This window comes from Labrus bergylta, chromosome 16 (assembly GCF_963930695.1).
Source record: "Labrus bergylta chromosome 16, fLabBer1.1, whole genome shotgun sequence".
NCBI classification, from domain to species: domain Eukaryota; kingdom Metazoa; phylum Chordata; class Actinopteri; order Labriformes; family Labridae; genus Labrus; species Labrus bergylta.
In genome coordinates, this window is record NC_089210.1 from 17,987,382 (window position 1) to 18,006,563 (window position 19,182).

The 19,182-nt window shown below is 42.8% G+C and overlaps 2 protein-coding genes across 4 annotated transcripts; both read left to right on the top strand.

The window, feature by feature from the left end:
- The first annotated feature begins 1,017 nt into the window (after positions 1–1,017).
- ankrd40 (ankyrin repeat domain 40) lies at positions 1,018–8,644 on the top strand. 3 transcript variants are annotated; one of them, XR_010668879.1, is made up of 6 exons: positions 1,018–1,512; positions 2,658–2,806; positions 3,009–3,656; positions 4,850–5,031; positions 6,100–6,330; positions 6,409–8,644. XR_010668879.1 is itself a non-coding variant. In XM_065964843.1 (6 exons), exons 1-6 carry the CDS (start codon positions 1,506–1,508, stop codon positions 6,241–6,243), a joined length of 1,254 nt encoding a protein of 417 aa, XP_065820915.1. In that variant the 5' UTR covers positions 1,374–1,505; the 3' UTR covers positions 6,244–8,644. The 3 variants fall into 3 exon arrangements, 2 of the variants coding, with proteins under 2 accessions (XP_020510635.2, XP_065820915.1); XM_065964843.1 differs by adding an exon at positions 1,958–2,081 and having other exon boundaries at positions 1,374–1,512; positions 6,100–8,644; XM_020654979.3 differs by having other exon boundaries at positions 6,100–8,644.
- A 6,199-nt stretch (positions 8,645–14,843) lies between these two features.
- Positions 14,844–18,937, top strand: wfikkn2a (info WAP, follistatin/kazal, immunoglobulin, kunitz and netrin domain containing 2a). Its single transcript, XM_020654978.3, has 3 exons — positions 14,844–15,462; positions 16,488–16,804; positions 16,973–18,937. Exons 1-3 carry the CDS (start codon positions 15,241–15,243, stop codon positions 18,174–18,176), a joined length of 1,743 nt encoding a protein of 580 aa, XP_020510634.1. The 5' UTR covers positions 14,844–15,240; the 3' UTR covers positions 18,177–18,937.
- Positions 18,938–19,182: the final 245 nt, after the last annotated feature.

The following is a 19,182-nucleotide window of genomic DNA, read 5'->3' on the forward strand; positions in this document are numbered from 1 at the left end:
TGCTGTCACACTGTTTACAAAGTTTGTTGTCGTGCGTGGGTTGATAATGTGGGTTTTATTGTATTGTCTGTGTGGCTGGATGAGCGTCCAACTTCACTGAATGTCAAACTGTAGTTGCCTTCTATCTTTGGATTCCCGTCCGGCTAATGAAGTCTGCTTTACTTGTTTAGTCGGTGGAATATGCGCACAGACATATCAGCACTTGTTCTGCTTAAACATCAGCAGGTCACTCACTGATAAATCCCTGTCACTGTAATAGCACCCTTTGTAATCTGCAGCTGCATTTCTCTTCGTCCCGCCCCGTCTTGTATCTCCATACAGCCGATATTATACCATAAATGCTATACTATATTACTATATAGGCTACAGCATATGCTATTTAGCCTATAGACAGTTTAAGGGCCCACTATTGGTCCCCGCCCCCTCTGCAATGAGCCATAGGCTCCTGGGTGGCGCCATGAACAAGTCCTTGCCAAGACTGTATGAGGTTGACATCACTGCCCTCCTGTGGCCACATCGGGAATATGCAGCACGTAGCAAAACGCTTTACTTTTATATGGAAATGAATTTACGGATCTCAATGTGTTTAAAATAATTATCATTGCAGGTTATCGTTTTCTGGCGTGGAGACCGGCGTGGTTTCTAAGAGGTCAGGTTAGACAAATTATCAACATTTGTATTTCTGGTTTACACTTACAAAAACAAACAAAAAAAAAGATGAGATTATCAAACCGTCTGAATGTATTTATTGTTTTCGTCTTTTGAGTGTTTAAAAAACAAACAAACAAAAAAACGCTGTTGTAGTCTCCAAAGTTTTTTTTATGATGCCTTGCCTTTAATATAAGTCATTTAATTTGAATTTATTAAAAAATATATATATATTCTACGTCAAAAACGTATCTCAATTTTGTACATGACGTAAAGTGTACCTGAAAAACGTCGCGAGTGTCGAGAGGGGAACTAATATTTTGTGCTCAGTGTTGTTGTGCTACATCGAAACATGTCCCCCGATGAGGCGGGGGGTGTTTTTAGGAAGTAGCACACTGACGGAGCTCCGGCACGCCGCTGTCTGATTTGAGTGGCTGTTAGCGGCGTGTCTGTCTACAACGTAAAGTAAGAACAGAAACAAATGGCGTGGACGGAAGCTGCTGTACAAACACTCTGACCGTCAAACCCAAGTTGCTTTAGCCGAAGCTGCCACAAGCTAGCACCAAACACTGCTAGCAGGTAGGTGCGATTAGCCCGGTGCTAATGTTAGCTGTCAGGCTATTCTTAGTGACCATCAGCAGGGTAATCTTTAGGCGATTAGCATTGACAGCTTAATCCGATTGGCTTTTGCGTATCCTATGATCTCGCCACGCTAGCTGTCTGCACCAACATGTCCACCACCTCGTTGGATAAAGAGTTACAGGAGCGCCTGAGAGAGGCGTCTGCCATCGGGGACATCGACGAAGTGCGGACACTGGTGGAGAGTGGAGTCAATGTGAACTCCCAGAACGAGATCAATGGATGGTGAGTGTTTGTTTCAATCATGTGTTCATTTGAATAAAGTTAAGGGTCTACAAGTGGTAAGTAATCAGACCTGTTCAGTGTTATGTTGTCAGGCAGCCTGGCACGCCTTTTTTAAATTTTTTTTTTAGTTGATCCTTCAAAAAGTAAATAAACCAGCTTGATGATCATCATTTCAGGTTTTCACTGATTTGTGAGAACAAGTTAGGGTAAAAAGTGCCTTTTTTTGACTCTTCTTTAAAGGATGTAAGTAACAAATGTAGCATGATATCAATCTGTATTTTTATAGCATAAATTCATAACAAATGTTTACAAAAAGAGCGTGTGTAGGGATCTTACTCTTTGTTATTTTATTTAAAGAGACCCGACATTAATCCAGCATGAGAAAAATGGCACTTAGCAACATTTAGAAAAGTACCAGTGACAATGAGAAACTTCCTTCTAACAGACAGAAACCTCAGGCAGGACAGCCATCTGCTGAGACTGTGTCAGCCTTCCAGGGAGAGAGAAAGAACGAGACAAACAACAACAACAACATCAAATAGTGCATTGACTACATTGCTGGTACAATGGTAAAAGCATGTGTGGTATTAGGTGTTCATCAACAGCAGAAATGTTTGCTATAGCCGTTGTAGTCGGGCAGTTTTAAGCTTCACATCCACAGTTATAATAATGATAAGAGACGAAAGACGAGGATTCATAGTTGCTGCAGTTGGAGTCCAAAAGAGAACGAAACATATAAACTCAACACTATAACGCTCTGAACACTCAGCAAAACAAGCAATACATGAAAATAAATCAACTACAATTAAATACTGTTGAGGCCAAATATTACAACAGACACTTTGAAACATTTATCACACGTGACCGAACATTTGGACAAAACAAACACAGCATGCGGCACAGTAATTGTTTAATCTCGATTTTTCTTGTTTTCATGAAGCCAGAATCGTCACTGAAATTGGGACTCAATTAACTCGCGCCTGAACTAAGACCTTCTTTTCTGTCGCTGCATCTAGTGACACAACATTTTTAAGTTATGCTCTAATTTCACCCTCGACTTGAAGTTGATTCTGTGATTCTGTTTTATGTTCAGCCTCTGTTATCGGTCGTCACACATGTGTTCTCTTGTCTCGTCGTCCCACCAGGACCTGCCTGCACTGGGCATGCAAGAGGAACCATAAGCACATAGTGTCCTACCTGCTGAGCTGTGGAGCAGACAAAGACATCCTCACAGCTAAAGATGAGCTGGCGTCACAGCTCACATCTAAACCAGAGATCAAAAGACTTTTAGGAGGTAAAGTACACCTTTTTTTTTTTTAAATCTCCTTCTTGTCTTTTGTAATCACTGGCATGTGATATCATGAATCAGTTTGTCCACACTCCACACATGGAAGTGTAATGTGCTTTTTTGTGTTTTTAAAAGCTGTCTTTTTTGAGTTTTCATTTCCGACTGCTTTAAGAAAATAATCCTCGTCTTAAATGCTCACCCCCTGCAGTTGAAGTGGAGGAAGTGCCTGAAGTCAAGGAGCCCGAGTTGCCAATCATCCCTAACTACATGTCTAATCCGCCCTTCATTTATTCTAAGATGGATAACAAGTTAGAGGCCCTCCTGGACCAGCACCTTACACAGAATGGTTCAGGAGATCACAATGAGGACGCACAGAGTGACACACCCTCCCTGTCCCCGACTCACGAGCCTCAAAAACCACAGAGCCTGGTCTCTGATGGGCCCTCTTCCCCCGCCCCCCACAGCCAAGCCCAGACTGGGGAATTCATTCCTGTGAGTGAGCAGAATGGCGTGTCCACGAGCTCGGCATCGTCCCACAACCACGCTGCCGTTAACCGCACGGTGCCCATGGACCTGTCGGTCGAGCCTCACCTTGTCAGCCACGCTGACTATCCACACACGGCGGCACACAACGGCACCATGTGCTCGCCTCCGTTGGCCTCGCAGAGCCCCAGCCTGGGCGGCGGCGGCAGCAGCGGCGGGGGAGGCCAGGTCCAGGCTCCAGTGGCCGGCGCCAACCCGACCATGAGCAGGCAGCAGTCCATCCCACAGCAGCTGAGCTACGGCCAGGCGGGGGGGCCCATGCCCGCCTTCCAGCCCTTCTTCTTCACCAGCACTTTCCCTGTCAACGTGCAAGGTGAGAGAGGAATCATCGTCATTTTAAAATGTTAAAGGAGGAAGCCACTCAGAGTGAATTTAAAACTTAAAAAAGATGCAATACTCACTTTGTTAGTGATAAACAATGAGATCAATACATTTTTTTAATCTGTCAATTCGGTGGAAAAGTAGAGCCAGGAGAAGATTGGCTTAGCTTAGCCAAAAGTATTTAAAAAGTACAGAACAAAAGCTTTAATTTAATTCATCTATGAACATGTTATAGCTCGTGTATCTCATGTTTCAACAGACAGAAAATGTAAAACGTGGAGGAATTCAAAAGGGAGTTGCATGCAGTTGATTTCTCAGTCAGGAGCAACAACGTCTTGGAGGTTTTTTTTAAGAGGTTGACCAGATGATAAGTGAAGACTTCTTGGCTGAACAAGCCTTCAATGCTATGTGGTTACATGTTGTCAGATAAGAGAGCCACAGGAGCAGAGATAGGGAGGCATTCTTGTTTGCCTGTTTGGAAACTCAACAACCTGTCGAACCAGACAGAAAGAGACGAGACTGTGGATGTTTCTTTTCTCTCCGTACGATTAAAGAACTGCTGCAGGAACACGGCCACTCACTCCAGCTCTTCTTTTTTTTTTCTTTTTTTTTAAACCTTTATTTAACCAGGAAAAAGTTTCATTGAGATTAAAAATCTCTTTTACAAGAGCATCCTGGCCAAGACAGTTACAGGGTTTCGGACATTAAACACTTAACAACAATGAACATAATACAGGAATCACAAACAGAACCATTCATCAGAATCTGTCATAAGTCATCAGCAACACAAAGCGATCAAAAAGGGCAACACGAGTTAGCTAAAAACATCTACAGTCAGATATTTCTGCTTCCAGATCATTAAGACGACCTTTATAAACATTCAAGGAAACCAGCTCCTGAAGATTTAGAGTATCTTGCAACCGATTCCAAGAAGAGGGAGCAGGCAGCATACTTGAACTCCCTTTTTAAACAGAAGATAATGAACGTTTTAGAGGACTTTTGACTCAGGTATTTATTTTTTCATGTGCACGAGGATTGTGAAACAAAGTTTGTAACGGCTCAGGCTGTGGAGTTCAAAATGTTTTTGACAGATTTACTAATAACTCTTTTTTTTTTTAATGCAAAATGTCCCTCCCACTCAATATATTTGTTGCGACAGCATCTCACTGTGGTTCTTCTCTGCAGAGTTGGTGCTGAAGGTGCGTATCCAGAACCCTAACGCTCGAGAGAACGACTTCATCGAGGTGGAGCTGGACCGCCAGGAGCTCACCTATCGCTCCCTTCTCAGGGTGTGTTGCCGTGAGTTGGACATCGGCGCCGAGCACGTGGAGAAGATCCGCAAGCTGCCAAACACCATGCTGAGAAAGGTAACAGGAGAGACGGCCTACATGCTTCATGTTGTAATGCAGTGTTCTGCACCCAGCTGGCATGTGGAGTTTTATTTCTGTTACACCAATCTCAGAAGTCATCGTCCATCATCATAAGCTCACACACGTCTCGGACTGGATGCTAAGCTCTCACTTATTCCTTGCAATAAACGCCCGTCATATCTTAGTTCGTGACACTCCCTGGAGTAGCACCCATTCATCTGTTTGGCTTAATTCAGCTGTATGAGTCTGAAAACAAACAAAAAGACGATTTCCTTGTGATTTACATGAAATGAACAGATTTCATGTGTTTTCAGAAATAAAAGCATCATAAATCAGGTTTTTAGAAAACAACCTTTAACATGTTTGTTGTTTATTTTTTTTTGGAGGCTGGGTAGATCTTTTCTGATGCATTCAAGGAAGTCCGTAAACACTGATTGGCTTTGGGCACATGGCATCAAGCAGATTTGTGACTCAAGTTGAAATGTTGGAGCTGTATTTGATAGTCGGCTGCACTTTTATTCAGATATCTGTTCATGAAGAGAAATGAGTCATCAGCACAGATTACTTTCAGGCTGCTTTCGGTTTGAATGTTTTTCCTGCATGCACCAAAGCCTGCTCATACGTATTTGATAAATACAGCTTGGATTACTAACAAACACTAGAATACTTTCCATGCTGAAAATCCAGAGCTCCATCTTGACGTAGAATCTGTAAATGGAGATAAATGTCCCCATGACAACTGGATAATAACGACAGATAGCTCTGGGCCAACAGATAAAAATACAGAAACAGAATCTGTGATGTGTGTAACATATTTTCTTTTTTTTATCAGAACTGTTTAATGTTTCTTTCTTGTTTGTTAAAATGCTCAAAAAATAGCAAGAAAATGTTTGCCAATCAGCTGATCATGTTGCTACTTTAGATTACATAATGCATGTGTTTGACCCTGACGTTACACATTCTTGTTGCTGTATATGAAATCATTTCAAAGTGCCTCCTCATAAATCTGAAATCTGTGTGAATCTGTTGTTGATTTGAAATGTTCTTTTCCTCCCCCTGTACAAGGACAAGGACGTGGCTCGGCTGCAGGACTTCCAGGAGCTGGAGGTGGTGTTGGAGAAAGCAGAGGGCCTGTCTCTGTTCTCTGGGACTGGGGGTCTTACAGACAGACCCTGCTACAACATGAAGGCCTCTCGCCTCACCTACTAGACGTACCCGGGAGCACGAGCTCTCCCTGCTTTACGACTGGGCTTCTGTAGCTTCTCCTCGAGCGACCTCTACTAGCTGCCTACACAGGTTTTCTTGTTCAAGCTTTTTTTCAGCCTTTTGGTGTTCGGCCAACTTCCTAACCGGGGTTTTTTTTTTTTTTTCTAGTTCTGTAGCTATTGTCCTCCTCCAGTCCTCCTCTGGCCCTCCTGCTGCTTTAGTGTACCCAACCAGTTCTAAGTGATTACTGATGCATGGTGTCCTCGATTGTGTGCGAAAGTATTCGGAGCCCCCTCTCTCCTCTCTTTTCTCTCCACCCGCTGCACTCTGTGCCAAGGCTCCAGCAGGACGACAGAGGGAGGCGTTGGCTCGTCTTCCTGACAGACTGGACTCGAATGGGACTCTTGCAATAGCCTTATAGTGACTCATCCCTGTACTGGACTATGTTTCAGAGAGAAGACGTGTCAAGAGGACAATGGGAAGGATTTATATAACTGGGACTCGTTGAAGATCATCATCAGTACACAGAAAGGTCAAGTTGCAGCACAGTGGACTAGCACACAGCTAACGGACCCGTAGAGTGTTATCTGATATCTAAGCTGGCGTGCACACTTTCATACACGCTGCAGGCAGAAACCCTGAGTGTCTTTCCGGCAGAGGGCCATCCTGTACTGTCCTAATGCGAGGATGATTCATCTCACACCCAGGTGAGACTTGTCGAGTAGTAGGACTACCATTCTACTTTAATCACACGAGGATGGACGCTTGGCTGTTTTTTTTTTTTTTTTCAAAATATTTAAAATCATCCAGTCATACACTGTGGAAAAGAAGTTCTTAGTTTTGTTGGACGTGTTCTCTCCTGTGTCCTGTCATGTCAGACAAAAACTTTGATATTCTACCGTACAGATAAATGTGCTGCATCTTCAAAGCAAGACGATTTTTTTTGGGGGGGGGGATTTTCTATCATGCACAATCCCATCTGCTTTGCAGTGTGATGTTCAGTTCAGTCCGCAGAACAACTGTGAAGTATTTCTTTTGAGTTCTGCTCCCTCCCTTTTAAAAATGGGGGGAGAGCATCTGTTGTGCTGTAAAGAGCCCCATCGAAGTTTGTGTATGAAGCGCACACACGATTTTTAGCTCAACGTTTAGCCTTATTACTGTTCTTCTGTTTCATTAGTTTCACTTTACAACCAAAAAAAACTAACCCAGCGTAAGCATCTAAGATGAGGCGTGTGGTGCGTTCACACATGCACTCAACTCCGGAAAACTGCATGTGTGAACGCAAACGCTCCGACTTCTCCTGGAATTCTTCAGGCTAGCCCACTTTTCACTTTTTTCCATGTGAAGTCGGGGCTTTGGTTTTATGATTAGGTGCTTCCTGGTTCCTGTTCTTCTCATTTGATGAGCGTTTTGCCACCCTATGTTCAAACCCAGACTGTCTCTGATGACTTTATTTCAACTTGAACACAGAGCTCTTTGTGTGATTCAGTTTGGTTACTAAGGTCTGTGTGATGCTAATATTTTGTTGTATCAATGTTCTACCATGATTTGTAGCCTAAACAGAGTTTTGTTCTGTTGCTTTAGTGAAGACTGACATGAAACACTAAAACATTCTGGTACTGTGTGTTAACATATAAACTGGGCTTTGACAGGTCAAGAGGTCACGCTGCTTTCATCGACACTTTATATTCCATTGAACTAACAAACAGTGGGAATCATTTCTGTTCAGCCATTACACACGTCATTACAATCAAACTGTCTCTGACCCAGTGGTTACATGTTTACTGTTCCAGTTATACCTTAAGCTCTAACTGTATTTCTATGTTTTTTTAAATTAATTTGTACTTGATTTTTTTTTTTAACCAGCTAGGCCTGTTGTGTTCGTGTCAAAAAGTCTTCTACCGTGCAAGAAAGAGTTCAAACGAAGGGATGAGAAGTACCGAGATGCTGTTGTTGAAGCAAAGTGCAATGAGGAGGGGGGGGTGAGAGGTCGCTGTGAGCAGAGAGGATACCAAGAGTGCTTCTTGTAACGTTCCCAGCTGTGTTCCATGCTTTATAAAGTCGTGCCACATGGTAACGGCGGGGAGCTCGGTGGAGAAGGTGAGACCCCCCCCCCCCCCCCCGGGTGAGCGAGAGTAGCATGTTTGAAACATTTTTATAAGACCCTTCTTTTTGATTGTGTCAGAGGGAGGGAACTATAACGCTGTAAATGTTGGGGGTTTGCTTATTGTTCTAGAGAAAGCAGAATACAGTTCGACTTAACCTATGCATTCAGAGTCTGATATTTTTATATTCAGTACGTTCTGTGTACTTGTACAAATAACCTTAGGCACTGTTAACGTTGTTTTTTTTTTTTTGTTCTTAAGACTTGTATCTGTCTTTGATAAAGCATGATGAATCACTTCCTCTCTTCTCTTTTTTTATTTTTATTTTAAATCTCCGTCTGCCTGATTTTTATCTTTATTCTCACTGTCACTGAAGGGACCAGTAGGATGCTTTAAGTCGCAGGTTATACTTCCTGTCTACCTGCTGGTTTAAACGGGATACTGGAGTGAAATCCCTTGTATGTGTGTTTCAGGTTAAAGCCACTAGAGGGAGCAAGAGAGCAAATATTGGCATTAGATGAGCCATACTGTGCAGTATCAGAGGTTTAAACACTTTCTTTTGTCTAAGCTGATTTTATTGAATCCATAAAGTATTTAAAATCCCGCTCTTTGGATGTTCCATTATGTGATGTCTTACAGGAGGCCTGCTGTGTTGAAGTAAGCTGGGTGCTAAATGCAGCTTCAAGCCTGACACTCTCATGTGTACGCTCCTTCAGATCCACAACATAAAGCCACAGATGTCCAGCTGCCATTGATTTCACTGGTAATCGAATGCTGACTTATTGATGATGAGAAACCGGTTTGTAAGTAGTGAATGAAAAGGTTCCTTTAGTGCTGTCCTTAAGGTATGTTTGGGAGTATTATCTCCGTTTGTTCACAGCTACGGTTAAATCAATGATTTCATTCTTTTCTAATATAAGACAGAATGTAAAACTAGCAGCATGCAAAGGCAGATTTAACACAGATTATGATCCTGTACATGCTCATTGATTCTTGTTTATTAATACAATTTTCTACAATTTACAATTTTCTACAAGGTTTATTTTGGTGCTTTTTATGCCTTTATTCAAGAGACAGAACAGTGGATAGAGTTTGAGATCAGGGAGAGAGAGAGGGGGGAGTGACCTGCGGGAAAGGAGCCACGGGTTGGATTTGAACCGCACCCTAACCACACGACCACCGGCGCCCTAATATATATTTTGACTTAAGTCCTCGAACATGATCTATTATGGAACTGAATTTTATTTTATTTTATCTCAGGGTTCAGTTTTGTGCTCTGCTACATTTTCTCAACAAATCATCCAGAAATCTTTAAAATAGATGGAACTGTGTGTCAAAAAAGGATGTGCGTTTAAAAGTGTCACTCGCTCATGTAAAATACAACAGATAACGAATATAAAAATATATAACAGTGTAAACCTGAATTTCCACTTGTGGGATCAATAAAGTAGTAGAGTTTTTATCGTCTCCTTTCTCATCTAATCTGTAAACAGACCGGCATCAAATGAACCCGGGAGTACAGTCATCCCTGAAGACTCTTAATTAGAGATGGTAACCTAGCAACCATCTGCTGTCTTAACAACGGTTTGTTCTTCTTAACAACAGCGTGCTAATTGAGGGGTAGCGGACCGTTGCTATGCGGAACCGGCCAATCAGAATCAAGTATTTAACACACAGCCGTGTAATAATGAACGATGCTGCCTTCAAAGGACTTCAATGTGACCACTGTAAGGAAAGGGGACGTCTCCTCTGCTGAAAGAAAAATAAGCTAAAATATAACAATCGTTATTCGTGCAAACTTTCATAAGGTAAAAGCACATAATCAGTTCTTAACAGGTGTTTTTAATTTGAAAAATAAACTTTGAAAGTGTGATACTTGAGAAACTTTATAAGGAAGAGAGAAGAAACTCTGGACCTGAAACAGTGACAGTGAAATAATGAAGCATGTTTCTTAACACAATTAACTGATTTAAAAAGTAGATCCAATTTGCTAAAATATTTAAAATGTGAAAAACATTATCCGCAGCTCCGAAACAGTTTCTTTTGTGTTGCGTTGAATCCCATCAGAATCCGTTAATTGGTCTCCATCAAGCTGTAAAATAACCCCTCAATGTTTCATATTTAACTGTTCGCTGTGGTTCTGCCGTCCAGCTGTGGTTTTGTCTCCGGCCCCTTTTGATTCACATTTGACCTGCACATTTGCACAACAAGCCGAAGTTGTACATTCTGTCATGAACTCAACTAAGAAGACATTTTGTTATGTTCTCTCTCTGATATAAAGAACATAAACAAATTCAGTTATGGTGATACAGACGCACGGGTCGAGTGTCTGTGAAATCTTTAACCTCTTCGGGGAAATGAATACAATGGTGTTCATGCGGCGAGCAGATGTTCAGACACAAATATTGCATCATTTGAGCAGAATTGTGTTGAGAAAAGTGAAATGTGTATATGTGTGTGTTTAAACTTCGGATACATACATTTCACTGAGCGCCTGTGGATCTGTGCATCGGCATGCAGCGCTGTGTGTCTAGACTGCGGCTGAGGAATCAGCTTAGGGCCCCTGCTGTGGCTGGACGTGTCTCTCTCCTTTGTTCTGGAGTGAGACACTCATAATAAGCTTAGTATGAACAGTCATAACACCTTCATTGTTTTGAGCCAGCCCTCCACAGCTTCTCAGGCCTCAGGCGAGGTCAAGAGAAGCTGTGGAACCTGCACGGTCAGGACCCCTTAAGAGCATTTTAGAAAAGTGAACGCAGAAGGCGACGTTCCTCACAGGTACATGCCTCGGCTGCCATGCTCAGCCTGCAGCGCCCTGGTACCAAAAGTGCCCCCCTCTCTAACAGAGGCATAGTTCATAAAATCCAATATGCAGAGCTACTTATTTACAACACAAATGCATGCGAGGCGCTGCAAAGCCACTGAGAGATTTATGGTGAACAAAGATGTACAGTCGCCTGTATGTATATCCCAACAAACCGTGTGACCTTGGACTTGAAGTCTGACCACTTTGAGCTGCGCTGTTGCGGATCAGAAAACCACCGTTTATGTCGAGACAGGATGCAGGGATTTGTCCTTTCAATAATCAGTTACAAAAGTTGAGGGATATTTGAGAGAAACACAAAATATAAATGCAACAACAATCCTTCTACGAACAGAGTGCATCGGCCATCCCACTGTTGCTCAGGATACGCAGACTTAACACTGAACTTTAAATGATTAAAGGAATCGAGGAAGATAATTTATTGTACATCGCTAATTTAATGCCTGTAACCGCTGCCAGCAGGCCTGTCTGCAGAAGTGATGTACAGCACACAGAATGAAAGTGTTTCTACATGATTTGCATAATCCATCCGATCCATAGATTCAACGAGAGTGAAACATTCAACAGCTTAAAGACAGAAGAATTTTCTTGAGAGAATACTACATGATACTACATTTTGTGTTTTTTATTTATTTATTTATTTTTAATTTAATTTTTATTTGTTTTATTTAATTTTAATTTTAATTTTAATTTTAATTTTAGCTTCTTATACTGTATTATTTTAGTTGTTGCAAGTTCTGCTTTATTTCCTTGTTATTTGTTTAGCACCAATACACCAAGTCAAATTCCTTGTATGTGTAAATCTACTTGGTAATAAACCCCGATTCTGATTCTGATGAGTTTGTGAAGGACAGGATCTGCAAAAGTGTTTAAGGTTTGCCATAACTGTCAAAATGTTTTTGTCTTGTGGCAGAAACTCGAGGATCGATGCCACTCTCATTTCTGTGCAGTTGGCATAACGCTCCAGGGAGCAGCTTGAACACTGCAACAGTTTAAACGGTGAATTGATGGAGTAACTTCCTGGAGGTTTGCGTACCATCACTGAATTAGTGCCTTCAAATCGGGGGGCAGAGCATCTAATGGTGTCCATGTTAATTCCAAGTCGTACTTCACGGTTTGTGACATGTCTGCTGACAATGTCGGACACAAACGCAGCAATGGAAGTTCATTTATTTTTGGGTGGATTTTGATTTTATTTATTTAAGAGTCTTCTTAATGATTTGAAAGGAGAATTTGGTGTTCTTGTCATTTTGTGTCCATGTTGTCAGTAATGTCCAGCTCTTCTTTCTTACAGCAAAACCCTTTAAAAGAGTCTTCTTCCAACATTTTAGACGACTCCCGGTTCATCAATTATTGTGAATATTGTGGAAATGTAAGAGGATATAATCTTCCTATGGCAAACAAGTGTTCTACACTTTCCGCCCTGCGTTATGTCGACATTACGCACTGATCATCGCATTGTGAAAAATAAACATTATTAATCGACAAATCCCCCCGAGTTGAGTTGTTTTGATCTGGGCTCAAAGAGATGCTGAGGGGTCAATGTCAAGGTCTGTTTGCAGACAATACATGCGTGGAGGCAGAGAGAATGTCGGAGCGCCCTACGTGGGGTCCTCCGGGTGGCTTTATTCAATGTGTGTCACGCCCTGCAGCCCCAGTGTCGGCTATGCTGGGAATGCAGGGTCTCAAAGGGGTGAAGGTTAGGGGTGGAGGGTCCGAGGGGGTGAGAGGGTGAGCAGACATTGAAAACACAGCTTGACTGGGTTGTGAATCGGTGTGCAATTGATAGTGCACATTTGTGTGTGTGTGTGTGTGTGCGTGTGTGTGTGTGTGTGTGTGTGTGTGTGTGTGTGTGTGTGTGTTACATGCTGTTTGGTATCTGTACTGTCATTGTCTTTAAGCAAATCCTCATAAATGGATAATATCCGCAGCTATATGTTCAACATATTTACAGAACGCACATGTTCTTCTTTGTGCCTACATGTGTGTGTGTGTGTGTGTGTGTGTGTGTGTGTGTGTGTGTGTGTGTGTGTGTGTGTGTGTGTGTGTGTGTGTGTGTGTGTGTGTGTGTGTGTGTGTGTGTGTGTGTGTGTGTGTGTGTGTGTGTGTGGCTGTGTTTTTGGAGAGGGCTCACAGACACGGACCAGACTAAGACTGCAGGGTTCGGGCCTGCAGGAGCGCTGGGCCTCTTTGGCTCGGCAGGGAGTCAGCTTGGGAAGCACAGACTCCATACTCACATGTACACACAACCTACACACAGACAAAAATACACTGCAAAAACTAGTTTGTTCTACTGAAGCTAAATGTGCATAATTTTGACACCTGACACCCGAGTGTGTTCCTAAATGATTATCAGTCTATGTCCCTACTTTACATCTGAACTGTGGCATAATCCTCTTTTCCACTTCTTTTTCTGCCCACGTTCACACACAGACCTCGGGCCTGTTCGTTCTGCTTTGTTTTCAAGCCCTCTTCACAGCAACGCTTCCTGGAATTGACTTTAGGAGAAAGTCAGTTTTTCACAGCGTGATAACAAGCTGTCTGTATTACATGTCAATATTTTGATAGCAGGGGCCGGCGAGGCCTTCAAGTCTACTTAAGTGTACTTCCATGTGCGGCACAATGTGTCCTGCTTTATTAGTTTAAAAAGACGATTTAGTTAATGAATATGAAGTTTTATTATTACATGAAGATTTGGATTTTTTTAAAGTATGCTCTGTCTTTGTGATTCAATCAAACACAAACTTGTTTTTGTTTGGCTAGTCCTGAGACGAGTCACTGTGTGTCAGGCTGCAACTGTTGTAGACAACAAAACAGCACATTGACAAAAATGCCATCAACAAAATGTTTGATTCATCTAGACAGCATGATAATAACTGTATGAAATATGACTCCAAAACACATTCTGAGGGGGCATATTCTGTCTTTTATATCATTACGACATAACTGAGAATTTAGAAGAACATTTATGACAGTCTGACTGAGAATACAGGACACATGTACTACGTGTTGCATTAGCTTCGTTTTGTATAGTATCAACAAATGAACGATATATAAGCATGAGCAATATGCAAATGTGGCAGGATGGCAGGAACTGAACTCACTAGTACAATACTTCTTGGACTGCTTGTGACCCTGGAGTTTTACATGATAAACCTTTGGACAGAGACAAGAGAATATGTCTCTACCTGATTATGATCCAGCATATAACGCCAAGCACGTAGGTTAATCCTCCGTTTTTAATAGATCTTAAATTAAAAAGCACTTTAAAAAAAAAAAATCTGGTTAACTTTCAGAGAAGCAACCGGAGCAGACTCTCCACTGAGTTTGGCGCCCTCTGCTGGAGATAAACATTTTGTTCAGATTGACTCTGGAAAGGGCAGAGTTTTGATTTTTGCTCATCATGCTGTAACTTAAGTTTTATGAATATTACAAGATCATTATTTTTCTCTGAGGAGACATATTCAAAGGGTTAAAAAACAAACAAACAAAACGTCCATTTTAAGGGCTTTACTCCGCAGCTTGTATCTTTTTTTTAAATCTGTTTTTAAAACGTGTAAATCTTCTAAATGTTTATTTCGTGCATGTAATTGTATAATACATTTACTCCACAGTTCTTATAAGGGTAAACCTGAGTAAGTCCACCCGTGGTTGACTTTGCAAGCTAAGGGTTAAGGCATCCGGCGCGTTACGCACAGGTATCCCGCCAGTCCTCTTATGAACGGAGTCTGCATACTGTTGGAGATTTTTTTTTTTCTTTAATTAAGTTGATCATAACTGTAACTCAGCTGGGATTTGCTGTCCGACTAGACAGGCCACTGTAATTCATAGATCTGAAGTGGGTTTGCTCACCGCAGCCCTAATCTCTTGCTACTATTAAACGAGGAGCGACTAACCTGGAGAGCTCTCCACACCGAGACCGGTCCGGCGCGCTCCGCTCAGCGCTTTGTGAAAGCTGCATCTGATTCCAGTTGTTACAATTTAGTTTTACTAAAGTATAACGAGTTTTCGACTTTTTAAAACTTATTGGATTTCCAGGATTGATATTTTCCGCTCTGTTACGCGCCGGATATGTGGTGGATGCTGTTTCCCCGATGGATTTGGTTTCTTCTGGGACATTGTTTTACTTCACTCCTTTATATGGACAGCTCCCGCGTGAGAGCGATGCCCATGTCTATGGGCTCTGTGGCAAAGTTGGTGTACTCTCACGCGGGTTTGTGCCCAAACGACCTGAACCCGAACCTGTGGGTGGATGCGATGAGCACCTGCATGCGCGAGTGTGAATCTGACCAGGTGAGGGGACATGAAAGTTACAGTGAAAGTCTCAGTTTGCTGCTGAAGGCTAAATGTTAAGACAGACGGTCATTTATAGACAAAAAGTTCAACTTCAGTTGTGTGTGGTTGTTTCTTAAAATGTGGAAATATGTCAATTTTATTTAATAAAATAATATTAGAGGACATTTGTATGGAAGCCCATTTCCACCAGTTAAAAAAATAAAAATTATGAGATATAAAGTCATAATAATGAGATAAGTCAAAATAATGAGATAAAAAGTCAAAATAATGAGATAAAAAGTTGAAATTACGAGACTTTATTATTTTCATTTTTATTTTTTTTACCGGCGGAAATGGGCTTCCATACATTTGAGTCAAACAAAGCTATATGATTGTTTTAGTTCTTTGCTGTTTTCCTTTGCATTGGACATGAGTTGCTGCCTGATAAGTGCAGAATATTGTACTTCATCAAATTACAGTTACTTGGATTACATTTTACTTGTGAATAAACTGATTTACTCAAGTAAAAGTCAGTTAGTTCATCTCAAATGTACTTAAAGTAGCCTCCTGAGGGTGACTTGGTCGAAACTTAAAATATGATCTCTCGTTTCTGCAAAAATAACAAATGAAAATTAATCTCAATATGACCCTCAGCATTTAAACAGAAATAAGAAAACCATGTAGACAGCTCGTCTGAAATATGAACTTATTTCAAACAAGACCAACAGGTGGATTCTTGTAGGTGTAGGCCAATCCACAGGACAGTTCGTCATAGTCAACAGAGAGCTTGGTTTTTTTTTTGGGGCTTTTTGGGTTTCTTTTTTTGTTTTACCCAGAAACAGATGCCATTTAAAATGAAGTGTAGTACACAACTTTCCCCCAAATCTACTTAAGTAAAAGTAAGATTACTGCTCAAAAAAGTACAATAAACAAGCTGCTCATGGAGACTCACATTAGTTATTTTCTGTATTTCAAAATAAAAGTACAAAACTAAAAACAAGTTTCTGTTCTGTACACATGTTTTGTTTCTTTTCCATCTGCAGGACTGCGAGTCATTCGAGAAGTGTTGTCCTAACGTCTGTGGAAACAAGAGCTGCGTGGCGGCACGCTACATCGACGTCAAGGGCAACAGGGGCCCCGTTGGAATGCCAAAGGGCGCCACCTGTGACAAGTTCATGTGCTCTCAGCAAGGCTCCGAGTGCGACATCTGGGATGGTCAGCCCGTTTGTAAGTGCCGGGACCGCTGCGAGAGAGAGCCCCACTTCACGTGTGCGTCCGACGGCATGACTTACTACAACAAGTGCTACATGGACGCCGAGGCCTGTTCCAAGGGTATCTCTATCTCTGAGGTCACCTGCAGGTAACATGTTAAGTATTTCAGATCTCTACTTTTTGTTTTTTGGTGTGAAGAGGTAGGGTTGTCTTGTTTGCTCTCAAAATGAAGAATACATGTGAAGAACACAACTTTCCGGCAGTAGCGTAGCATGTTCTGTTAGCAACATGCTAACCTTTGAATACCTACCTACAGGTACCACCTCACCTGGCCGGACACCAGTCCAAACCCGGAGGAGACCACCTTACACCCCACCACGGCCCTGCAGACCACCCTCCCGGCCGACATCCAGCTCCCCTCTGTTCACGGCGGCCTCGCCCAACAGGCCGTGTTCGTGGGCGAGACGGCGAGCTTCCTGTGCGAGGTGTCGGGGAAGCCTCGTCCAGAGATCACCTGGGAGAAACAACTGAAGGGCAAGGAGAACGCCGTGATGAAGCCGAACCACGTGCGAGGGAACGTCGTGGTCACCAACATCGGCCAGCTCGTCATATACAACGCTCAGCTCCAGGACGCCGGCATCTACACGTGCACGGCCAAGAACGTCGGCGGGAGCGTGTCGGCGCACTTTCCCTTGGCAGTGATCGGGAGGGAAGCAAACGGTCGGAATAATGCAGAAGGGAACAGCACCAATCTGCCATTCCCGGCTGAGGAGTGCCTCAAGAGTCCGGACGCAGACGACTGCGGCGACGAGAGCATCAGCTGGTACTACGAGCCAAAGAGGAACAACTGCTTCACCTTCACCTACAGTCAGTGCAATAAAAACCGGAACCACTTCGACGCCTATGACGCCTGCATGCTGTCATGCGGGGGAGATCTGGCAGCTCCCTGCAGCCTCCCGAGCCTCCAAGGGCCGTGCAAAGCCTACGAGCCGCGCTGGTATTACAGCAGCACGCTCAAGAAGTGCCAGAACTTTGTGTACGGCGGTTGCGGCGGCAACGAGAACAACTTCGAGTCCAGGGAGGCCTGCGACGAGATGTGCCCCTTCCCCAAAAACCACAACTGCAAGGTCTGCAAACCCCGGGGGAAGATGGTCGCCAGCTTCTGCAAGAGCGACTTTGTGATATTGGGCCGCGTGAGCGAGCTGACGGAGGAGCAGGAGTCGGGCCACGCCCTGGTGACGGTAGAGGAGATCCTGAAGGACGACAAGATGGGCCTGAGGTTCTTCGGCAAGGAACCCCTGGAGGTGACCCTCCTGAACGTGGACTGGAACTGCCCGTGCCCCAACATCACCACGGCCGCCGGGCAACTCGTCATCATGGGGGACGTCCACAACGGGATGGCGGTCCTGCAGCCCGACAGCTTCGTGGGCTCCTCCAGCGCCCGCAAAGTCAGGAAGCTCCGAGAGGTTGCGCACAAGAAAACCTGTGACTTCCTGAAAGATTTCTCCGCCGTCCAATAAGAGTCTCAAACTCTCTAAAGTCTGTCATGTTGTTGTTTTTCAAATCAAATCTCCAGTGACCTCATCAGTCGGACTGACTGCAAGATAACTCCAAAAACTTGTAGCTTAACTTTGACCTTTTGAAGTTTTGTAGCTCGTTTTCAGAAGCTCTTTTGTTCTCACTGGTCAGTAGTGGTCTCGAATCTCCTCATAAATCCCTCGTAGCTTTTTCTCTTCTCCATCATTTCATTGTCCAAATAGCTTTTCTTGTAATTGGAAATCAAGCGTAGACATTTTTTAATGGCCGCACTGTCTGGAAAAGGCAGGACAGCATAATTACCAAGAATATATTTAATATTTAATCTCTGTTACTGCTCACCCAAATTATATTGCTTTCCTATCCAAATGTAATATCTTTAGCGCGTACTTAGCCCTGGGTCTTAATTTTTTTGAGCTTTATTTGTCTATAAGGTTATCACAGATATAGACCTCGTGTAAAATCTCTCTGAGCACCATGAGCTCGAAATGATGCCGTTTTGAAGCCTCAGTTCATGTCCGATAAGCTCTCTGGTTCCATATTTTCTGCATTAGGAACCTATTTGATGAGTCTTACTTTACAATACAGAGAATGTTTGTGAACTTCTGTACTTTGTATTTATTTTCCTTGATTTGTTTCTTAGAGGGTTGTGGCCAGAACAGATATATTTTTTATGTTATCTATTATATATTAGTGTTCAACTTTTATTGAAGATGAAGCATAATGAATAAAGATGATTTAGACAACACAACACGTGTCCTTGCTTTGTGATGTTGCAGACAGTGCTGCCTTATCAAAGAGCTCACTTGATCCATAGCTGACATCCTTCCCAATCCGTCCATCCATGTCCTCCTCCTTCAACTTCAGTTTCACACACACACACACACACACACACACACACACACACACACACACACACACACACACACACACACACATCCACACACACACAGGGCCGAGTCTGAAGCAGGTCAAATTCCAGCCCAGCTG

Bases quoted from the DNA above. Each gene is read 5' to 3' on its own strand.
- wfikkn2a (XM_020654978.3), top strand. From the start codon at position 15,241: ATGTGGTGGATGCTGTTTCCCCGATGGATTTGGTTTCTTCTGGGACAT. The intron at 15,463-16,487 runs GTGAGGGGACAT...TTCCATCTGCAG, and splicing joins GCGAGTGTGAATCTGACCAG to GACTGCGAGTCATTCGAGAA. The intron at 16,805-16,972 runs GTAACATGTTAA...ACCTACCTACAG, and splicing joins ATCTCTGAGGTCACCTGCAG to GTACCACCTCACCTGGCCGG.
- ankrd40 (XM_020654979.3), top strand. From the start codon at position 1,379: ATGTCCACCACCTCGTTGGATAAAGAGTTACAGGAGCGCCTGAGAGAG. The intron at 2,807-3,008 runs GTAAAGTACACC...CACCCCCTGCAG, and splicing joins GATCAAAAGACTTTTAGGAG to TTGAAGTGGAGGAAGTGCCT. The intron at 5,032-6,099 runs GTAACAGGAGAG...CCCCTGTACAAG, and splicing joins CAAACACCATGCTGAGAAAG to GACAAGGACGTGGCTCGGCT.